The sequence below is a fragment of the Macaca thibetana genome, chromosome 7, assembly GCF_024542745.1.
Source record: "Macaca thibetana thibetana isolate TM-01 chromosome 7, ASM2454274v1, whole genome shotgun sequence".
NCBI classification, from domain to species: domain Eukaryota; kingdom Metazoa; phylum Chordata; class Mammalia; order Primates; family Cercopithecidae; genus Macaca; species Macaca thibetana.
This window is the reverse complement of record NC_065584.1, coordinates 136,291,678-136,310,536: the sequence shown is the minus strand read 5'-3', so window position 1 is coordinate 136,310,536 and position 18,859 is coordinate 136,291,678. Positions and strand designations below refer to the sequence as shown.

The 18,859-nt window shown below is 43.9% G+C and overlaps 1 protein-coding gene across 1 annotated transcript in view; it reads left to right on the top strand.

The window, feature by feature from the left end:
• Nucleotides 1-2,037: 2,037 nt before the first annotated feature.
• Nucleotides 2,038-18,859, top strand: part of LOC126959036 (RNA polymerase-associated protein LEO1) — a 40,218-nt gene continuing 23,396 nt past the window's right edge. Inside the window, exons 1-3 of the mRNA XM_050797935.1 lie at nt 2,038-2,254; nt 13,080-13,835; nt 17,402-17,506. Coding sequence (XP_050653892.1) covers nt 2,197-2,254; nt 13,080-13,835; nt 17,402-17,506 — 919 coding nt within the window. The 5' untranslated portion in view covers nt 2,038-2,196. The remainder of the gene's footprint in view (nt 2,255-13,079; nt 13,836-17,401; nt 17,507-18,859) is intronic.

Here is an 18,859-nt window from a genome sequence, read left to right as displayed (position 1 = left end):
TTGAGCCCCTTTAAAGTGAGGGGCTTACCTAGCATTGACCATTTATGAAAACTCTATTACCGTCTGACTTTATAATGTACAACTAACTGTAGCAACATTTCCTAGCAAAATCAAGTTTTTCCTTGCAAAACAAAAAAGCCAATGGAACCCTCTGAATAATGTTTTTCTAGCTGCAGGTTGCAATCCAGTTGTAAGTAATGAAATCAAATTTAGTGAGTTGCACTGCCTGACAGCACTACAAAAAACTGAAATAGAATTAAATCGAATAGAAAATCTCAGAATGCATATTAGTAGAAAGGGAAATGATGCTTTGTGGAACACTTGCTTCAATTTTATACGTAACGTATGTAAACATAAAGTGTTCACAAAGTGTGTTAGAATGGGCCTTTTCAGCTGCTCTAACAGAATACCACAAACTGGCTAATTTATAAACAGTATGTTTACTTGGTTCATGGTTTTGGATACTGCAAAGTCCAAGAGCATGGCACTGGCATTTGGCAAGGGTCAGTCACTCCATGGCAGGAGACAGAAGTGAGATGAGAAAATGGGGACCAAACGTATTCTTTTATTAGGAGACCACTCCTGCAATAACTAACCCACTCCCGTGATAATGGCATTAATCCACACGGGAGGGCAGACCACTCACGACCTAATCGCCTCTTAAAAGTCCCACCTCTTAACACCCTCACAATGGCAATTAAATTCCAACATGAGTTTTGGAGAGGACATTCAAACCAAAGTAGGAAGGAAAATCTATGATGTTTGAGAATCACTGCTCCAAAGCTGTGGTTGGATGGAGACTCTTTCAGGGGATCTCAGACAGCCCTAAGAGAGCCTCCCTTTTCCAATTACAAATGTATTTATGCAAGACCAGATTTTCTTCGTGTGCTTCAACTACATGTCTCAACAGATTGTAGAAACAGGTATGACAAATAAGACGTCTTCTTTTAAGCTAGGCATTAAAGATATTTTCAAAACTAAAACAATTCCACTCTTCTAAAAAATTTTTTTTTTTTTAGATGGAGTTTCACTCTGTCTCCAGGCTGGAGTGCAATGGCACCATCTCGGCTCACTGCAACCTCCACCTCCCAGGTTTCAAGTGATTCTCCTGCCTCAGCCTCTCGAGTAGCTGGGATTACAGGCATGTGCCACCACGCCCGGCTAAATTTTGTATTTTAGTAGAGAAAGGGTTTCACCATGTTGGCTAGGCTGGTCTTGAACTCCGACCTCTGATGATCTGCCCACCTTGGTCTCCCAAAGAGCTGGGATTACAGGCGTGAGCCACCGTGCCCGGCCTAAATATTTTTTAGAAAATAATGGTCTTTTCATTTATTTTTATTTTTTGAGATGGAGTTTCGCTCAGTCGCCCAGGCTGGACTGCAGTGGCACCATCTCGGCTCACAGCAACCTCCACCGTCCGAGTTCAAGCTATTCTCCTTCCTCAGCCTCCCGAGTAGCTGGGACTACAGGCGCCCGCCACCACACCCGGCTAATTTTTTGTATTTTGGTAGAGACGGGGTTTCACTGTGTTGCCCAGGCTGGTCGCCAACTCAGGAGCTCAGGCAATCCGCCCGCCTTTGCCTCCCAAAGTGCTGGGATTACAGGCGTGAGCCACCGCTCCCGGCCAAAAAAAATGGTCATTTAAAGCTTAAAAAAGCTATTTGTTAACATGGATATTATTTTTAAATGAATTAACTTAAAATTTTATTACCGTATTAGTAAGAATACAGTAAATATCAATAGCTGTACCCCACGTAAACAAAAGCTCTTTGGCGTCCTCAACAGTTTTTTAAGAGGGTGAAGGGGTTTGGGATGAAACAACTGGAGAATAGCTGCTCAGTAAGAAACAAAGGGCTTCAGGCCTGACTCGCGATAGGTTTAATCCAGCCAGAGGCCCTTCCCCAGGGAGCCCCAGTCACCGCCCAAACCATCCGCACCCGCACCCACATCCGAACGCAGGACGCCCCGCCCCCCGGTAAGAATCCTGGCAAATAACAGACATTGACGAAATGGCCTGGCTTGTATACCATACACACCCGGGAGAGGCTAGGTTCACTGGGCAAGCGAAAACTAGGTCACAGAAGGAAAAGAGTGTCTTCAGCGAATCTTTGCGACACTGTCGTGTTTCGGTGGTTCCGTGCCGTAAAGAGAGGCCGGGAGCTGCCCCAGCCGAGGCAGCAGCGGACGTGAGCGACAATGGCGGATATGGAGGAGCTCTTCGGGAGCGACGCCGACAGCGAAGCTGAGCGTAAAGGTGGGTTCACTGGGCTTCGGAGGATGGGTGCGTGGCAGGCCTTCCGCTGTGGGAGCCAGACAACCGTGGAGGCTCCGGCGCCGCGGGCAAGAGGTGGCATTTCCTCCACTCCTGCCTCAGCGCCCCCTGCACTCCCGGAGGTGCCATCCTCCTCCGGCGGGCGGGATGGAGAGTCAGACACAGTCTGCGCCTCGAGGCTCTGGGTGTCGGTGGAGTTGATGGTGCCTGGGAGCTTGTGGAGCGAAGGGGGCGCAGGGCAGTGGTGGAGGTGCAGGCGAGCCTGCGCAGCGCGGGTAGGAACGTTGGAGTCCTGTTCCGCCTTGCCTTGCACAGGCCAGCGCAGAGTAAGAGCTGTTTGTGAATGAATGGAAATGAATGCAGGAATATGGGATGGGGTAGGCGAATTTACAGAGGACCTCAGAATGCCCTCTTGAATGAAACCAAAGCATGGTGTGATAGGGTGCTTGAGATGTCTGAATGAGGGGTCTGGGACGGATAATGGGATGGGATTACAGATAGATGTTTCACATTGGAGAGTATATGTTCTCTAAGAGCTTGTACAGGAACTACAGAATTTCCGGAGTCTGTGATGTTAGATTGGGGAGTGCATGGGGTCTGTGTGCAGAGAGGAGGAATGAAGGATTTGTTGATGAAATGAATGAATTAGTGTATGTGCATGGTGCATGGAAGTATTTCTGGCACAGGATTGTGGGTGTTTTTTTAAAGTTTACTTTTTTAGAGACAGGATCTCACTCTGTTGTTCAGGTTGGTCTTGAACTTCTGGGCTCAGGCCACCCTTCTGCCTCAGCCTTCAAGTAGTTGAGACTACGGGCACTTGAAATATGAATAGGAGCTATTTGAAGTGAGAAAGAACCCAAGACCAAGTTCAGAATTCTTGCAACCCTCTAGGCTCCAAGCAGTGTATCTGTGTACCTTTTTTCCTTAGTAAAATGCATTGTTCGGTGGTTCTTTTTTTTTCCTCCTCCATTTTCTCCAACTCCAATTTATTCATCATTTCTAGAGTGTAGTGAAGGCAGCACTAGGTTGAGGTACAGAGAACTAAATTCTAGTGTGAAGGCTTTACAGGGATGGGTATCCAGAAGATGCTAGTCAGGATAAGTGTGGAAATACAGAGCTCCGTATACTAACTCTTGTTCCACTACCTTTGCTCATGTTTTCATTTTTTCCTCATTTTTACTTGTGTATATCCCATTCACCCTTCAAGGCACAGTTCTATGTGAACCCTCCCATGGCTAATTTCCATGAAGTTATGAATTAATTTGATAAGTGTTGATCCCCTATTGTGTTCCAGCTGATTTTGAGGGCACAATGAAAAGATGATCCCCTTACCTCCCAGCTTACATCAGTGCTTAATACATAATTGATTAACTGGATGAGTAGAAACAATAGTTTCATAAGGTGTACCCTGCAGTGCTGTTGCATTGCAAACTCGGTGTATAGGGAGGTGAGGAGTGGAGCTGGTTGCATCTCTGGGCTTCATGTTTTACCTTCTTGTAAGTCCATTGAGACTTTCTTCCAGGATTTACTTCCAAATCTGGTATGCTATCCTTGAAGATTGCTCTTGGTCCTGAAGATTGTATGGATATGATTCCTTTTATGCCTAGCATATTTCATTATCTCCCTGGTCTGTGGGAGTTGTGGAAAATAACTACATCCGATAACTCTTGTTTTTTTAGATGGAGTCTTGCTCTGTCGCCCAGACTGGGGTGCAGTGACCCGATCTTGGCCCACTGCAAGCTCCACCTCCTGGGTTCACGCCATTCTCCTGCCTCAGCCTCCTGAGCAGCTGGGACTACAGGCGCTGGCCACCACGCCTGACTAATTTTTTTTTTTTTTTTTGTATTTTTAGTAGAGACGGGGTTTCACCGTGGTAGCCAGGATGGTCTCGATCTGACCTTGTGATCCGCCTGCCTCGGCCTCTCAGAGTGCTGGGATTACAGGCGTGAGCCACTGTGCCCAGACTACATCCGATAACTCTTATTTTAACAATGAGTAGAACTTCTACCTAGGCCTAGCATGCTGCTTCCATGTATAAATATGCCAGTTCTTAATTTCTTTCAACAATGTTTTGTAGTTTTCATTGTATAAGTCCTGCATTTCTTAGGTTAAATTTATTACTAAGTATTTTATTCTACTGGATACTATTGGAAGTGGAATGGTTTTCTTTTTCTTTCCTTTTTTCTTTTTTTTTTTTTTTTTTTTTTTGAGGAGTTTCACTTGTTGCCCAGGCTGGAGTGCAATGGCGCGATCTCAGCTCACTGCAGCCTCCGCATCCCAGGTTCAAGCAATTCTCCTACCTCAGCCTCCTGAGTAGCTGGGATTACAGGCGCCCACCACCATGCTCAGCTAATTTTTGTATTTTTAGTAGTGATGGAGTTTCTCCATGTTGGCCAGGCTGGTCTCGAACTCTCGACCGCAGGTGATCAGCCTGCCTCAGCCTCCCAGAGTGCTGGGATTACAGGCGTGAGCCACCACGCCTGGCTGCAAGTGGAATGGTTTTCGTAATTTCATTTTGAATTATTTAATGCTAGTGTATGGAAATACAACTGATTTTTGTATGTTGATCTTATATTCTGCAACCTTGCTGAATGTATGAGCTGTAATCTTCTTTTGTGTGTGTGTGTGTGTGTGTGTGTGTGTATTCTTTAGGATTTTCTATATATAAGATCATGTTGGCTGGGTGCTCACACCTGTAATCCCAGCACTTTGGGAGGCCAGGACAGGAAGACCACTTGAACCAGGAGTCCAAGGCTGCAGTGAGCTATGATTGTACCAGTACATTCCTGCCTGAGCAACAGAGCAAGACCCTGTCTCTTTTTTTTTTTTTTTTTTTTTTTGAGACAGAGTCTCGCTCTGTTGCCCAGGCTGGAGTGCAGTGGCGCAATCTTGGCTCACTGCAAGCTCCGCCTCCCGGGTTCACGCCATTCTCCTGCCTCAGCCTCCTGAGTAGCTGGGACTACAGGCGCCCGCCACCGCGCCCGGCTAATTTTTTGTATTTTTAGTAGAAACGGGGTTTCACCGTGGTCTCGATCTCCTGACCTTGTGATCCGCCCGCCTCGGCCTCCCAAAGTGCTGGGATTACAGGCGTGAGCCACCGCGCCCGGCTGACCCTGTCTCTTAAAAAAAAATCTTGGGAGGTGGAGGCGGGTGGATCACTTGAGGTCAGGAGTTTGAGACCATTCTGGCCAACATGGCGAAATCCCATCTCTAATAAAAAGACAAAAGTTAGCCAGGTGTGGTGGCACACGCCTGTCGTCCCAGCTACTTGGGAGGGTGAAGTACAAGAATCACTTTAACCGGGGAGGCAGAGGTTGCAGTGAGCTGAGATCACACGACTGCACTCCAGTCTGGGTGACAGAGGAAGACCCTGCCTGAAAAAAAAAAAAAGAAAAAAAACCCATATCTATGAAAGAGACAGTTTTACTTCCTTTCCAATTGGTGTGCTTTTAATTTCTTTTTCTTGCCTAATTGCCACAGCTAGAACTTTTTGTGAAATGTTGAATAGGAGTGGTGACAGTAGACATCATTGTGTTGTCTCTGATCTTAGGAAGAAACCATCTAGGGTTCCACCATTACATATGATGTTATCTGTGAGTTTTTTTTTGTAGATGCTTTTGATCAGGTTGAGGAAGTTCACTCCTGTTCCTAGTTTGTTGAATGGCATCAAGAGAAGGTGTTGGATATCAGATGCTTTTTCTGCGTTGATGATCACATGATTTTTTTCTTTATTCTTTATATAGTGTTTCGCTTTGATTCATGTTTAGATATTGAACTACCCTTGTAATACTAGGATAAATCCCACTTGGTCATGATGTATATTCCGTTTTTTTTTTCTCTCTCTTTTTTTGAGACGGGATCTTGCTCTGTTGCCCAGGCTGGAGTGCAGTGGCGCAACCTCAGCTCACTGCACCCTCTACCTCCAGGACTCAAGCCATCCTCACACCTCAGCCTCCTGAGTAACTGGGACTACAGGCACATACCACCACATCCAGCTAATTTTTGTAATTTTAGTGGAGGTGGGATGTTGCTATTTTGGCCACACTGGTCTTGAACTTCTGGGCTCAAGTGATCTGCCCACCTCAGCCTCCCAAAGTGCTGGGATTACAGGTGTGAGCCACCTCACCCAGCTTGGTATATATTCTTTTAATATGCTTTAGGGTTTGATTTGGGAGTATTTTTTAAGTGGTTTTTTCATCTCTATTTTGGTGGATAATTTGTCTGTAGTTTTCTTGTGATGTCTTGTTCTGCCTGTGGTAGAAGGGTAATATTGACCTCATAGAATGAGGTAGGAAGTGTTCCTTCACTTCAGTTGTTTGGCAGAGTTTGAGAAGGATAGGTGTTAAATCTTTAAAAACATTCAGTAGGATTTACCAGTGAAAGCATCTGGTCTTGGGCTTTTCTTTGGTGGAAAATTTCCCATTATTGATTCAAACTCTTGGTTATAGGTCTATTCAGATTTTCTATTCCATTTTGAATCAGTTTTGATAATTTGCGTGTTTCTAGGAATTGATCAGTTTCATCTAAGTTGTCTAATTTGTTAGTATATCATAGTTTATAGTATTCTCTTATAATCCTTATTATTCCTGTAAAGTTGGTAGTAATGTCCTCACTTTGATTCTTGATTTTAGTAATTTTAGTTTTCTTTTTTTTTCTTTGTCATTCTAGCCAAAGCCTTGTCTGTTTTTTGATGTTTTCAAAGAACAGACTTTTGGTTTAATTAATTTTCTTCATTGTTTTTCTATTCTCTATTTCATTTATCATTGCTCTAATTTTTTTTTTTTTTTTGAGATGAAGTTTCGCTCTGTTGCCTAGGCTGGAGTGCAACAGCATGATCTCGCCTCACTGCAACCTCCGCTTCCTGGGTTCAAGTGATTCTCCCGCCTCAGCCTCCTGAGTAGCTGGGATTATAGGTGGCTGCCACCACGCCCGGCTAATTTTTGTATTTTTGTAGAGATGGGGTTTCAGCATGTAGGCCAGGCTGGTCTTGAACTCCTGACCTCAGGTGATCCACCCGCCTCGGCCTCCCGAAGTGCTGGGGATTACAGGCGTGAGCCACCGTGCCTGGCCTCTAATTTATTATTTCCCTCTTTCTGCTTGTTTTGGGTTTAGTTTTCTTTTCAGTTTATTAGTTTTCTTTTTCTGATTCCTTAAAGTGAATGAATGGTTAGGTTATTGACTTGAGATTTTTTTTTTTAAACAAAGATTTTTACAGATATATATGTGTATGTATATATATATTTTTGTTGTTGTTGTTTTTTTTTTTTTTTTTTTGAGACGGAGTTTCACTCTGTCACCCAGGCTGGAGTGCAACAGCATGATCTCGGCTCATTGCAACCCCCGCCTCCCGGGTTCAAGCAATTCTCCCGCCTCAGCCTCCTGAGTAGCTGGGACTACAGGCACGTGCCACTACACCTGGCTAATTTTTGTATTTTTCGTAGAGATGGGATTTCACTATGTTGGCCAGGCTGGTCCCGGACTCCTGACCTTGTGATCCACCTATCTCAGCCTCCCAAACTGCACTGGGATTACAGGCATGAGCCACCATGCCCAGCCTAATTTTTTTGAGCACCTTGAGGACTGTTTTCATTGTATCCTTAAGTTTTTTACCCCCAACCTCTGGGAGCACAGAACATGTTTCCTTATGTATTGGTATGCTGTGTTTTCTTTTTTCTTTTTTTTTGGGATGAAGTCTCGCTCTTGTCCCCCAGGCTGGAGTGCAGTGGCACCATCTTGGCTCACTGCAACCTCTACCTCCCAGGTTCAAGTGATTCTTGTGCCTTAGCCTCCTGAGTAGCTGGGACCACAGGCATGTGCCACCACACCCAGCTAATTTTTTTGTTTTTTAGTAGAGACTGGGGCTTCACCATGCTGGCCACGCTGGTCTCAAACTCCTAACCTCATTGTATCCGCCCGTCTCGGCCTCCCAAAGTGCTGGGATTACAGGCATGAGCCACTGTGCCTGGACTGTGTTTTCATTTTTATTTGTCTCAAAATATTTCCTAATTTTCTTTGCGATTTCTTTATTTTTTTATTTTTTGAGACAGAGTCTTTCTCTGGTTGCCCAGGCTGGAGTGCAATGGCGCAATCTTGGCACACTGAAGCCTCAACCTCCCTGGCTTAAGTGATTCTCCCACCTCAGCCTCCTGAGTAGCTGGGACTACAAGTGCATGCCACTGTGCCTGGCTATGTTTTTTCTTCTCTTTTTTTCTTCTTTTTTTTTTTTTTTGGTATTTTTAGTAAAGATGCGGTTTTGCCATTTTGCCCAGACTGGTCTCGAACTGCTAGACTCAGGCAATCTGCCCCCTTCAGCCTCCCAAAGTGCTGGGATTATAGGTGTGAGCCACTGCACCTGGCCCTCCATGTGATTTCTGTGAGTCCTTAGTTGTTTTAAAGTGTGTTGTTTAATTTCCCCAAGTTTATGAATTTTTCAGATTTCTTTTTGTTACTGATTTCTAATTTTAATTCACGTGTGGTCAGAGAATGTATTTTGTATGATTTCAGTTTTTTAAAATGTTTGAGATTTGTTTTGTATCCTAGCATGGTCTATCCTGGAGAATGTTCCATATGCACTTGGGAAGATGCTATTGTTGGATGCAGCGTCCTATTGATTGTCTGTTATGTCTAACTGGTTTATAGTGTTGCTCAAGTCCTGTGTTTATTGATCTTTAATCTAGCAGTTCTATCCATTATTTTATTTTTTTTGAGACAGGGTCTTGCTCTGTCACCCAGGCTGGAGTGCAGTGGCGTGATCTTGGCTCACTGCAACCTCCGCCTCCCAGGTTCAAGTGATTCTTCTGCCTCAGCCTCCCTAGTAGCTGGGATTACAATAGGTGTGTGCCACCACACCTGCTTAATTTTCGTATTTTTAGTAGAGACGAGGTTCACCATATTGCCCATGCTAGTCTTGAACTCCTAACCTCAAGTGATCTGACCACTTCGGCCTCCCAAAGTGCTGGGATTACAGGCGTGAGCCATCATGCCTGGCCAGTTCTATCCATCTTTGAAGTCTCTGACTATTATGTTGAACTGTCTATGTTTCCCTTCATTTCTCTTGGTTTTGTTTTTAGGTGCATATGTGTTTATAATTATTATATCTTCATGATGGATTTAATGATCCTTTGTCTTTTGTAACAATTTCTGTTATAAAATCTGTTTTGTCTAATATTAGTATACCTACTACAGCTCTCTTTTGGTTACTGTTTACATGTAATATCTTTCTGTCCTTTTGCTTTCAACCTGTTTGTGTATTTGGTTCTAAAGTGAGTCTCTTGTAGACAACATATATCTAGTTGTTATTTTCATCACCCCCAAATAAAACACTGTGTTCATAAAGCACTTACTCCCCATATGCTCCTTCCTCCAACCCCTGTCTGCTATTGTTTCTGCACTTCTCTGTTCTGGGAATTTCATACAAATTGAATCATGCATTGTGGTCTTTTGTGTCTGGCTTCTTTTACTTAGCATAATGTCTTCAAGGCATTGTAGCTTGTATCAGTACTTCATTCATTTTTAATGACTTAATAATATTCCATTGAATGTATATATCCTAAATTTGTTAATCCATTTATCTATTGATGGACTTTGGGTTGTTTGAATTGTGCTACTGTAAACATTCTTGGTTCAGGCAGGCGGATTTGCCTGAGCTGGGGAGTTAAAGACCAGCCTGGGCAACATGGTGAAACCCTGTCTCTACTAAAAATACAAAACGTTAGCCAGGTGTGGTGGTACTTGCCTGTAGTCGCAGGCACTCAGGAGGCTGAGGCATGAGAATCACTTGAACCCGGGAGACAGAGGTTGGAAGTGAGCTTAGATTGTGCCACTTTACTTCAACCTGGGTGATAAGGTGAGACTCTGTCTCCAAAAAAATAAACCAATAAATTCATGTACATGTTTGGGTGCCTGTTTTTAATTTTGGGAGGAGGGTATTATGTAGGAGTGCAGAGTCATATGGTAAATCTTTAATATTTTGAGGAGCAGCCAAACTGTTTTCCATAGTGGTTGAGCCATTTTACATTACCACCAGCAATGCACCAGGGTTCCCTTTCCCCACATCTTTGCCAACAGTTATTTTAAGTTTTTATTTCTTTCTAAAATAGCCATCCTTGATGTTATCAAGTGGTGTCTCATTGTGGTTTCAGTTTACACTTTGCTGAAGGCTAATGATGTTGAACCTCTTTTTTTTTTTGACGGAGTCTCAGTCTGCCGCCGAGTAGCTGGGATTACAGGCACCCGCCACCATGCCCTGCTAATTTTTGTATTTTAAGTAGAGATGGGGTTTTGTCATGTTGGCCAGGCTGGTCCCAAACTCCTGACCTCAGGTGATCTGCCTGCCTGGGCCTCTCAAAGTGCTAGGTTCAAGCGATTCTCCTGCCTTAGCCTCCCGGGTTCAAGCGATTCTCCTCCCTTAGCCTCCCGAATAGCTGGGATTATAGGTGCCTGCCACCACACCCTGCTAATTTTTGTATTTTTAGTAGACATGAGGTTTTGCCATTTTGGCCAGGCTGGTCTCAAACTCCTGACCTCAGGTGATCCACCTGCCTCGGCCTCTCACAGTGCTGGGATTACAGGTGTGAGCCACTGCGTCCGACCATTGAACATCTTTTCATATACTTATTGGCCATTTGTGTAACTTTGGAGAAATGTCTATTCAAGTCCTCTGTCTGTTTTAAAAAATTGGTTTTAGGCCGGGTGCGGTGGCTCACTCCTGTAATCCCAGCACTTTGGGAGGCTGAGGTGGGTGGATCACCTGAGGTCAGGAGTTCGAGACCAGCCTGGCCAACATGGTGAAACCTCGTTTCTACTAAAAATACGAAAGAAATTAGCCAGGTGTGGTGGCGTGTGCCCATAAACTCGGGAGCTGAGGCAGGAGAATCGCTTGAGGGAGGCAGAGGTTGCAGCGAAACAAGATTGACCACTGTACTCCAGCCTGAAGGATACAGAGAGACTCAGTCTCCAAGAAAACAAACAAAAAACACAAAAAAATTGGTTCTATTGTTGAGTTATAAATGTTCTTTGTATATTTTGGGTAGTAGACACTTATCAGATACATGGTTTGCAAATATTTTCTTCCATTCTGTAGGCTGTTTTTTTCACTTTCGTTTTTTTTTTTTTTTTTGAGATGGAGTCTCACTCTGTCGCCCAGGCTGGAATGCAGTGGCGTGATCTCAGCTCGCTGCAACCTCCACCTTCCAGGTTCAAGTGATTCTTCTGCTTCAGCCTCAGCCTCCCAAGTAGCTGGGACTACAGGCGTGCACCACCATGCCTGGCTAATTTTTGTATTTTTAGTAGAGACGGGGTTTCACCATGTTGGCCTGGCTGATCTCAAACTCCTGACCTCAGGTGATCTGGCCAGCTTGGCCTCCCAGAGTGTTGGGATTATAGGCATGAGCCACTGCGTCGGGCCTACTTTCTTAATAACGTCCTTTGCTGCACAAAAGTTTTTCATTTTGTGGAAGTCCAATTTATGTTTTCTTTTGTCTTTCATATCACCTTAGTTTTTGAAGCATAATTGTACTGAATATAAAATTCTTGGTTGACAGTCTTTTTAGCACTTTGAATGTGTCCTCTTATGGTTGCCTCTGGGCTTCCTTGGTTTCTGATGAAAAATCAGCTGTTACTCTTATTGAGGGTTCCTCATATCGGATGAACTGCTTCTCTTTTGCTGCTTTTGGAATTGTTTCTTTGTCTTTGACAGTTTGATAACAGTGTATCTAGGTGTGAACCTCTTTAAGTTTATCCTACTTGTCATTTGTTGAACTTATTGGATGTGTAGATCTATATTTTTCATAAATTTGGGAGGTTTTCAGCTATCGTTTATTTATTTATTTTTTTGAGACAGAGTCTCGCTCTATCACTCAGGTTGGAGTGCAGCGGTGTGGTCTTGACTCACTGCAACCTCCACCTCCCAGATTCAAGTGATTTTCCTGCTTCAGCCTCTCAAGTAGCTGGGATTACAGGCTTGCACCACCATACCCAACTAACTTTTGTATTTTTAGTAGAGATGGGGTTTTACCATGTTGGCGCGGCTGGTCTCGAACTCCTGACCTCAAGTGATCTGCCCACCTTGGCCTCCCGAAGTGCTGGGATTACAGGTGTGAACCACCGTGCCTGGCCTCAGCTATTATTTATTTAACAATTTTTTCTGCCCATTTCTCTTCTTCTGAGACTCCATTATGCATACAATGGTATAACTTAAGTGTCCCATAAATCTTTTAGGTTCTGTTCATTTCTCTTTATTCTTTTTTCTTTCTGTTTCTCAGACTGGACAGTCAAATTGACGTTATCAAGTTTACCGATTCTTTCTTTTTCCTGCTCAAATCTTTGGTTGCGCCCCTCTAGTGACTCTTTGATTTTAGTTGTTGTATTTTTCCTTTTCTTTTTCTTTTCTTTTCTTTTCTTTTTTTTTTTTTTGAGACAGAGTCTCACTCTGTTGCCCAGGCTGTAGTACAGTGGCACTGCCTCTTCCGCCTCCAGGGTTCAAGTGATTCTCCTGTCTCAGCCTCCTGAGTAGTTGGGATTACAGGCGTGCACAACCACGCCCGGCTAATTTTTGTATTTTTAGTAGAGATGGGGTTTCGCCATGTTTGTCCGGCTAATCTCGAACTCCTGACCTCAGGTAATCTGCCCACCTCGGCCTTCCAAAGTGCTGGGATTACAGCCGTGAGCCACCGCACCCAGCCTTAGAATGTTAGTTCTAACAGTTTTTTGCCAGTTTCTTTATTGCTTTTATGTTGGGATGGACTTTGGGACTGCCTTACTCTGCCTTTTTTTGCTGATATTATCCTATGTTTACATGATCCCATAGATTCTGATTCTGGATCTGACTCAGATTCTGATCAAGAGAATGCTGCCTCTGGCAGTAATGCCTCTGGAAGTGAAAGTGATCAGGATGAAAGAGGTGATTCAGGACAACCAAGTAATAAGGAACTGTTTGGAGATGACAGTGAGGACGAGGGAGCTTCACATCACAGTGGTAGTGATAATCACTCTGAAAGATCAGACAATAGATCAGAAGCCTCTGAGCGTTCCGACCACGAGGACAATGACCCCTCAGATGTAGATCAGCACAGTGGATCAGAAGCCCCTAATGATGACGAAGACGAAGGTCACAGATCTGATGGAGGGAGCCATCACTCAGAAGCAGAAGGCTCTGAAAAAGCACATTCAGATGATGAAAAATGGGGCAGAGAAGATAAAAGTGACCAGTCAGATGATGAAAAGATACACAATTCTGATGATGAGGAGAGGGCACAAGGATCTGATGAAGATAAGCTGCAGAATTCTGACGACGATGAGAAAATGCAGAACACAGATGAGGAGGAGAGGCCTCAGCTTTCCGATGATGACAGACAGCAGCTATCTGAGGAGGAAAAGGCTAATTCTGATGATGAACAGCCAGTAGCTTCTGATAATGATGATGAGAAACAGAATTCTGATGATGAAGAACAACCACAGCTGTCTGATGAGGAGAAAATGCAAAATTCTGATGATGAAAGGCCACAGGCCTCAGATGAAGAACACAGGCATTCAGATGATGAAGAGGAACAGGACCATAAATCAGGTAATACATTTATGAGAACCAGAATGGCTCAGAAAGAAGCATTCAGCCACAGCAGGGACCCATTTAGTCTTCTTTCATTCCCATCTTTGTTACCCTGTTTTTTCCCTTCTGTCCCTCCCTTTCAAACTTTTCTAACTCTAGAATACATTTTGCTTCTTTTAAATCTTTCTAATCTACTTATTCTTTCTTACTGCTTTCCCTTCCATTTGTTCATTGATGGGTCTGGGGAAAAACAATTTAAAGAGGACTTAAAATTGAGTCTTAGAGAGAGGGATATGGTGTAAGAAGAGCTACGTAATGAGTTAAGTTGGTTCCATTTCTGTGGATAACTGAAGAGCATGCCTCATGTGAGAGAATAGATTAGCCTGGGAAGAAACAATCCCATTGAAGTGTCCTCCCCACAGAGCAGCTGTACCGAGATGTGGGCACCATTGCTGCCGTTCAGCTTTTTGAGATCCAAAATTTGATCATCCAGAGATGGTCAAGCTCTAAGGAGTTTACTCAAACTAGTCAAATTTACAAGATATTAATATATAAAATCGAATTGCAAAATTGTTTCAGGAGGCTCAGTTTTTTCTCCCTTATCATCATATGTTTCCCCAGGGGCAAATCTACAGTAGATGCCAAATTATAATAATCAGGAGGTTGCCTGGGGAGTATAATATGTAGAAAGTACAAACATGGCTGGGTGATCTTAGTGGACAGTGTCACTGAGCCAAGACAGATTGATTGCGTATCCTCACCCTACAGAGACGAGCTAGGATTAGAGCACCCATTCCCTAAAGACTACAGGAGGCATACACCTGAACTGTGGTCCTGGACCCTGCTTTTATCATTGCCATTTAGACTATTCTGCTCAAGTTAACACATTCTTCATATAGAATGTATAAAAAATTAGAGATCATATTTCTTTGTATTATATAAAAGTTACCTTAATTGAGTTGAAGTCTTCCTGAAGTGATACCTGGATTGCTTCATTTCCATAGGTGATTGATTATATTAATTATATTTTGATCCTATCTTCTCAGCTTAAATAGCATCTAACACACACCTCACAGGACAGCATTCAAAAACCACATCTTGGTGTTATTAGAAGAGGAGGGCAGCATATTTCCAGAGATGAATATAGATCTGTGTAGACTATGGGACTACAGTAAGTTTTGAATAACTAAATCAGAGTAGAGGCTTTTTTTTTTTTAATACCTTTTTTTTTTTTTTTTTTTTTTGAGACGGAGTCTGGCTGTGTCCCCCAGGCTCACTGTGAGCTTCGCCTCCCGGGTTCACGCCATTCTCCTGCCTCAGCCTCCTGAGTAGCTGGGACTACAGGCGCCCACTACCGCGCCCGGCTAATTTTTTGTATTTTTAGTAGAGACGGGGTTTCACCGTGGTCTCGATCTCCTGACCTTGTGATCCGCCCGCCTCGGCCTCCCAAAGTGCTGGGATTACAGGCGTGAGCCACCACGCCTGGCCTTTTTTAATACTTTAAGTTCTAGGGTACATGTGCACAACGTGCAGGTTTGTTACATAGGCATACATGTGCCATGTTGGTTTGCTGCACCCATTAACTCGTCATTTACATTAGGTGTATCTCCTAATGCTATCCCTCCCCCAGCCCCCAACCCCCCGACAGGCCCTGGTGTGTGATGCTCCCCATCCTGTGTCCAAGTGTTCTCATTGTTCAATTCCCACCTATGAGTGAGAACATGTGGTGTTTGGTTTTCTGTCCTTGTGATAGTTTGCTGAGAATGATGGTTTCCAGCTTCATCCATGTCCTTCATGTCCCTGCAAAGGACATGAACTCATCCTTTTTTTTTTTTTTTTTTTTTTTTGAGACGGAGTCTCTCTCTGTTGCCCAGCCTAGCCTGGGAGTGCAGTGGCGCGATCTCGGCTCACTGCAAGCTCCGCCTCCCAGGTTCACGCCATTCTTCTGCCTCAGCCTCACGAGTAGCTAGGACTACAGGCTCCTGCCACTATGCCTGGCTAATTTTTTGTGTTTTTAGTAGAGATGGGGTTTCACCGTGTTAGCCAGGATGGTCTTGATCTCCTGACCTCATGATCCGCCTGCCTCGGCCTCTCACAGTGCTGGGATTACAGGCATGAGCCACCACGCCCGGCCACTCATCATTTTTTTTTTTGAGACGGAGTCTCTGTCACCCAGGCTACAGTGCAGTGGCACGTTCTTAGCTCATTGCAACCTCTACCTCCTGGGTTCAAGCAATTCTTCTGCCTCAGCCTCCTGAGTAGCTGGGATTACAAGCATGCACCACCACACCCAGCTAATTTTTGTATTTGTAGTAGAGAGGAGGTTTCACCATGTTGGTCTGGTTGGTCTCAAACTCCTGACCTCAGGTGATCTGCCCACCTTGGCCTCCCAAAGTGCTGGGATTACAGGCAAGAGCCACCATGCCTGGCCAAAAGTAGGGTTGTTTTTACTGTTATCAGAAACAATCTTTAAGGCTCATGTACTACATCCCAAATACTAGCAGACCAAGTCAAGGGCAGGGTCATAGTAGGGAACCTTGTAGCTGGTCATCCTGCTTATCTCTTACTAGTTCAACAGTGGTTCCACTGATTTTTGTGAAGTTTTTATGTAAACAATTGGACCTTCTAGAAATAATGATATATATGTCAGTTCCTTTCTAATATTTTTAACTTTTTTTCTCTGAAATTTGTCTTATGTAAATTTGATAATAAGTTTTAGTGCTACTTTTCTCATTTCTACCAAGTTGTTCTATTTGCAGAAGCCAGTATTTATTTATTTATTTATTTGAGACAGAGTCTCACTCTATCGCCCACGCTGGAGTGCAGTGGTGAGATCTTGGCTCACTGCAACGTCCGTCTCCCATATTCAAGCGATTCTCCTGCCTCAGCCTCCTGAGTAGCTGGGACTACAGGTGCACACCACCACACCCGGCTAATTTTTGTATTTGTAGTAGAGATGGGTTTCACCATGTTGGCCAGGCTGGTCTTGAATTCCTGACCTCAAGTGATCCACCCACCTCGGCTTCCCAAATTGTTGGGATTACAGGAGTGAGCCACCATGCCTGGCACCAGTATTTATTTTAAGAATTCTATTTTTTAAATCAACACACACTAGAGTTGATTTTTTTTTTGGCGGGGGAGGGGGGTTCTGCATGTACAGCTCTATTCATGTTAACATCCCTATAGATTTGTATAACCACCATCACAATCAGGATACAGAATAGATGTTACCCTGAAAAACTGCCTTATGCTATTCGTTTTGAGTCACATCTTTCTGCTACCCCTAAACCATGGCACCTACTGGTGCCTTTTATGTCACTATACTTTTGGCTTTTTGAAAATGTCATATAAATAGAGTCATACAGTAAATATGTAGCCTTTCAGATTGGCTTCTTTAACTTGGCATATAGCATTTTTGATTCATCCAGTTGGTTACATGTATCAGTAGTTCATTCCTGTTTATTGCTGAGTAGTAGTCCATTGTATGGGTGTATCACAATTTGTTTATCTCCAATATTGCTTTTAAAACACAAAATTCAACTAAGTTGACTGATTATGCAGAACTTCTAATTCTACCCTTATAGAATCTGCAAGAGGCAGTGATAGTGAAGATGAAGTTTTACGAATGAAACGCAAGAATGCAATTGCATCTGATTCAGAAGTGGATAGCGACACTGAGGTGCCAAAAGGTACCCCTATTATTATTATTTTATATATATATGTATATTTCCATACCTTTCTGCATTTAATTGTAGTGCATTTCTAACCCTGAGTGTGTTTATCCCAGATCGCAAGACCCCAGAAAAAGTGTGGATACACTCAGTGTACCCAGAGAAGTTATATAGCTATGAGAAGCTGCTCATGCTTAATTAGTTGAATAAGAACTTGCTTCTTTGTAGTTTTTTTTTTTTTTTTTTCCCGAGACAGGGTCTCGCTCTGTCACCCAAGCTGGAGTGCAGTGGCGCAAGCTCAGCTTACTGTAACTGCTGCCTCCTGGGTTCAAGCAATTCTCCTCCCTCAGCCTCCTGAGTAGCTGGAATTACAGGAACGTACCACCATGCCTGGCTAAATGTTTTGTATTTTTAGTAGAGATGGGGTTTCACTGTGTTGGCCAGGTTGGTCTTGAACTCCTGATCTCAAGTGTTCCACCCACTTCAGCCTCCCAAAGTGCTGGGATTACAGGTGTGAATCACTGCGCCCAGTCTGTTTATAGTTAGAGTGAATTCATTATTAGGGGGCTGGCCTTCTTATTGGGGTGGAGGTTACAATGTCCATTCTTCAGTTTGAATGATGACAGTCTCAGTGTTTTGTTCCTAAGTTCTTAACAGATGAAGAAACTGATTCTTTGAGCTGTGAGTTAGATGAAGAGCTCATAAAAACCCAGTGTTGGCCAGGTGCAGTGGCTCACGCCTATAATCCTAGCACTTTGGGAGGCCAAGGTGGGTGGATCACTTGAGGCCAGGAATTCAAGACCAGCCTGGCCAACATGGTGAAACCCTGTCTGTACTAAAAATACAGAACATTAGCGGGGCGAGGTGGTATGCATCTGTAGTCCCAGCTACTCGGGAGGCTGAGGCACGAGAATCGCTTGTACTTGGGAGGCGGAGGTTGCAGTGAGCCGAGGTCACATCACTACACTCCAGCCTGAGCAAGAGTGAGACTCTGTCTCAAAACAACAACAGCAACAACACCACCTACCACCACCACCACCACCACCACCACCACCACCACCACCACCACCTGGTATTATAAGTTGGAAGGATGAAAGTAGTTCTACCAGCCAGGTGTGGCAGCTTCCTTTTTCCTGCCTTAGCCTCCCAAGTAGCTGGGATTACAAGCACCCATCACCACGCCCGGCTAATTTTTGTATTTTTAGTAGAGATGGAGTTTCACCATGTTGGTCAGGCTGGTCTCAAACTCCTGACCTCAAGTGATCCACCCGCCTTGGCCTCCCAAAGTGCTGGGATTACAGGCGTGAACCACTGTGCCTGGACTGTAATTTTGAATCTCGGATAGACGTACGGAAAATAGGTGTCTGTGGA